Source organism: Sinocyclocheilus rhinocerous, unplaced genomic scaffold (assembly GCF_001515625.1).
Source record: "Sinocyclocheilus rhinocerous isolate Xijiao unplaced genomic scaffold, SAMN03320098_v1.1 scaffold1615, whole genome shotgun sequence".
Lineage (NCBI taxonomy): Eukaryota > Metazoa > Chordata > Actinopteri > Cypriniformes > Cyprinidae > Sinocyclocheilus > Sinocyclocheilus rhinocerous.
Window position 1 is genome coordinate 569,378 of NW_015645292.1, and position 2,211 is coordinate 571,588.

The following is a 2,211-nucleotide window of genomic DNA, read 5'->3' on the forward strand; positions in this document are numbered from 1 at the left end:
ATCAGCTGCTTGTTATTAGTTTAAGTATTTGCTATTGACTGTTCAAATGCGGAGTTTTGCGCATTGTGTGCGTGTGTGCGCGCTAGCGAGAGAGAGAGAGAGAGAGAGAGAGAGAGAAAGAGAGCGAGAGCGAGAGAGAGAGAGCGCGAGAGAGAGAGAGAGAGAGCGAGAGCGAGAGCGAGAGAGCGAGAGAGAGAGAGCGCGAGAGAGAGAGAGAGAGCGAGAGCGAGAGCGAGAGAGCGAGAGAGAGAGAGCGCGAGAGAGAGAGAGAGAGCGAGAGCGAGAGCGAGAGAGCGAGAGAGAGAGAGCGCGAGAGAGAGAGAGAGAGCGAGAGCGAGAGCGAGAGAGCGAGAGAGAGAGAGCGCGAGAGAGAGAGAGAGAGCGAGAGCGAGAGCGAGAGAGCGAGAGAGAGAGAGCGCGAGAGAGAGAGAGAGAGCGAGAGCGAGAGCGAGAGAGCGAGAGAGAGAGAGCGCGAGAGAGAGAGAGAGAGCGAGAGCGAGAGCGAGAGAGCGAGAGAGAGAGAGCGCGAGAGAGAGAGAGAGAGCGAGAGCGAGAGCGAGAGAGCGAGAGAGAGAGAGCGCGAGAGAGAGAGAGAGAGCGAGAGCGAGAGCGAGAGAGCGAGAGAGAGAGAGCGCGAGAGAGAGAGAGAGAGCGAGAGCGAGAGCGAGAGAGCGAGAGAGAGAGAGCGCGAGAGAGAGAGAGAGAGCGAGAGCGAGAGCGAGAGAGCGAGAGAGAGAGAGAAAGAGAGAGAGAGGTTAAATTACATCTGATTTAGGGGGTTTCAAACTGGGGGGTGTGGGTGGAAAAGTTTAGAGAAAAAGTGTGAAAAATGTACAAATAAATAAATATATAAATTTTAGATAAAAAATAAGAAGCACATAAATATGTATATAAATAACTATTTTACAAAAATAATTTTTCACACATATTTATATACCTTTTTTTATAGTATAAACTGGGTCTTTATACAAGAAACTAAATAAATGCTTGTTACATTTTTGGATGGGGTCCATCGCTAAAAAATGTAAAAATGAATAAATAAATAAATAATAAAAAAAGATTAAAATACATATATAAATGTATAAATTTTAGATTAAAATAAGTAAGTAAACAAATACGTATATAAGGTGATATTACATCTATAATACATTACTATAATGAGTTTGAAATTTTTTTTTATAGAAACAAAATATTTATCAAATAATATTTTACACATATTATATATATATTGATGAATATAAAAATATATTTAAATAAATTAATCAATTTTTTATTTTTATTTTTACAGAATGTATAAGTAAGCAAATACATACAGTATGTATAAAAACATATAAATAAATACATCTAACAGTATTATAATGAGTAGAAAAACAACATAATAATGTAACTTAATAGAAACAAAATAGTTTCCAAATAATATTTTACACATATTTATATTAGACTATAAATTGGGTCTTTATACAAGAAACTAAATAGATGTTGGTTAAATGTTAGGATGGCGTTCCCTTGTACGAGCATTGAAAGTGTTTTGTACCGGTGTGCAACGGCAGGCTTGTGTCCGTCCTTCAGGCTGGGAATGTCCTCGTGTAAATACGCCAAACCGCGCACAAACGTCTGCGCTATCAGACACAACTCATTCCACGACACAACATTCGCCTTCAGGAAGTCCGTCAGCGAGCCCTGAGAACAAACACACACGCACAGATGATATTATCACACACTCCAATCAAACATGTGACACACTGAGGTCATGTGACAATAATGTAGCATGATACTGTTTAAAACGATTACTGCTGCATACTGCATACTGCATACACTACCGCTCAAAAGTTAGGGATCAGTAAGACTTGTAATGTGTTTTAAAGACGTCTCTTCTGCTCATCAAGGCTGCATTTATTTGATCAAAAATACAGAAAAAAAACTGTAATCTTGCAAAATGTTATTACAATGTAAAGTAATGGTTTCTAATTTAATATCCTTTAAAATATAATTTATTTCTGTGAAGCAAAGCTGAATTTCCATCAGCATAATTACTCCAGTATAAAGTGTCACATGATCCTTCAGAAATCATTTTAATATGCTGATTTATTATTAGAATTATCAATGTTGGAAACAGCTGTGCTGCCAAATATTTTTTTTGGAAACTGATACTAACTTTTTTTTTACAGGATTCTTTGATGAATAGAAAGTTAAAAAGAACAGCATTTATTT

General features: G+C 38.2%; 1 protein-coding gene across 2 annotated transcripts in view; it reads right to left on the reverse strand.

Annotated features, from left to right (window-relative positions):
• The window catches only part of LOC107705898 (activin receptor type-2A-like), a 25,420-nt gene that overhangs the window by 6,053 nt on the left and 17,156 nt on the right, over positions 1-2,211 (reverse strand). For both annotated transcript variants that reach the window (XM_016509417.1, XM_016509416.1), the window contains one exon: positions 1,535-1,680. In XM_016509417.1, the coding sequence (XP_016364903.1) occupies positions 1,535-1,680 (146 nt within the window). The remainder of the gene's footprint in view (positions 1-1,534; positions 1,681-2,211) is intronic.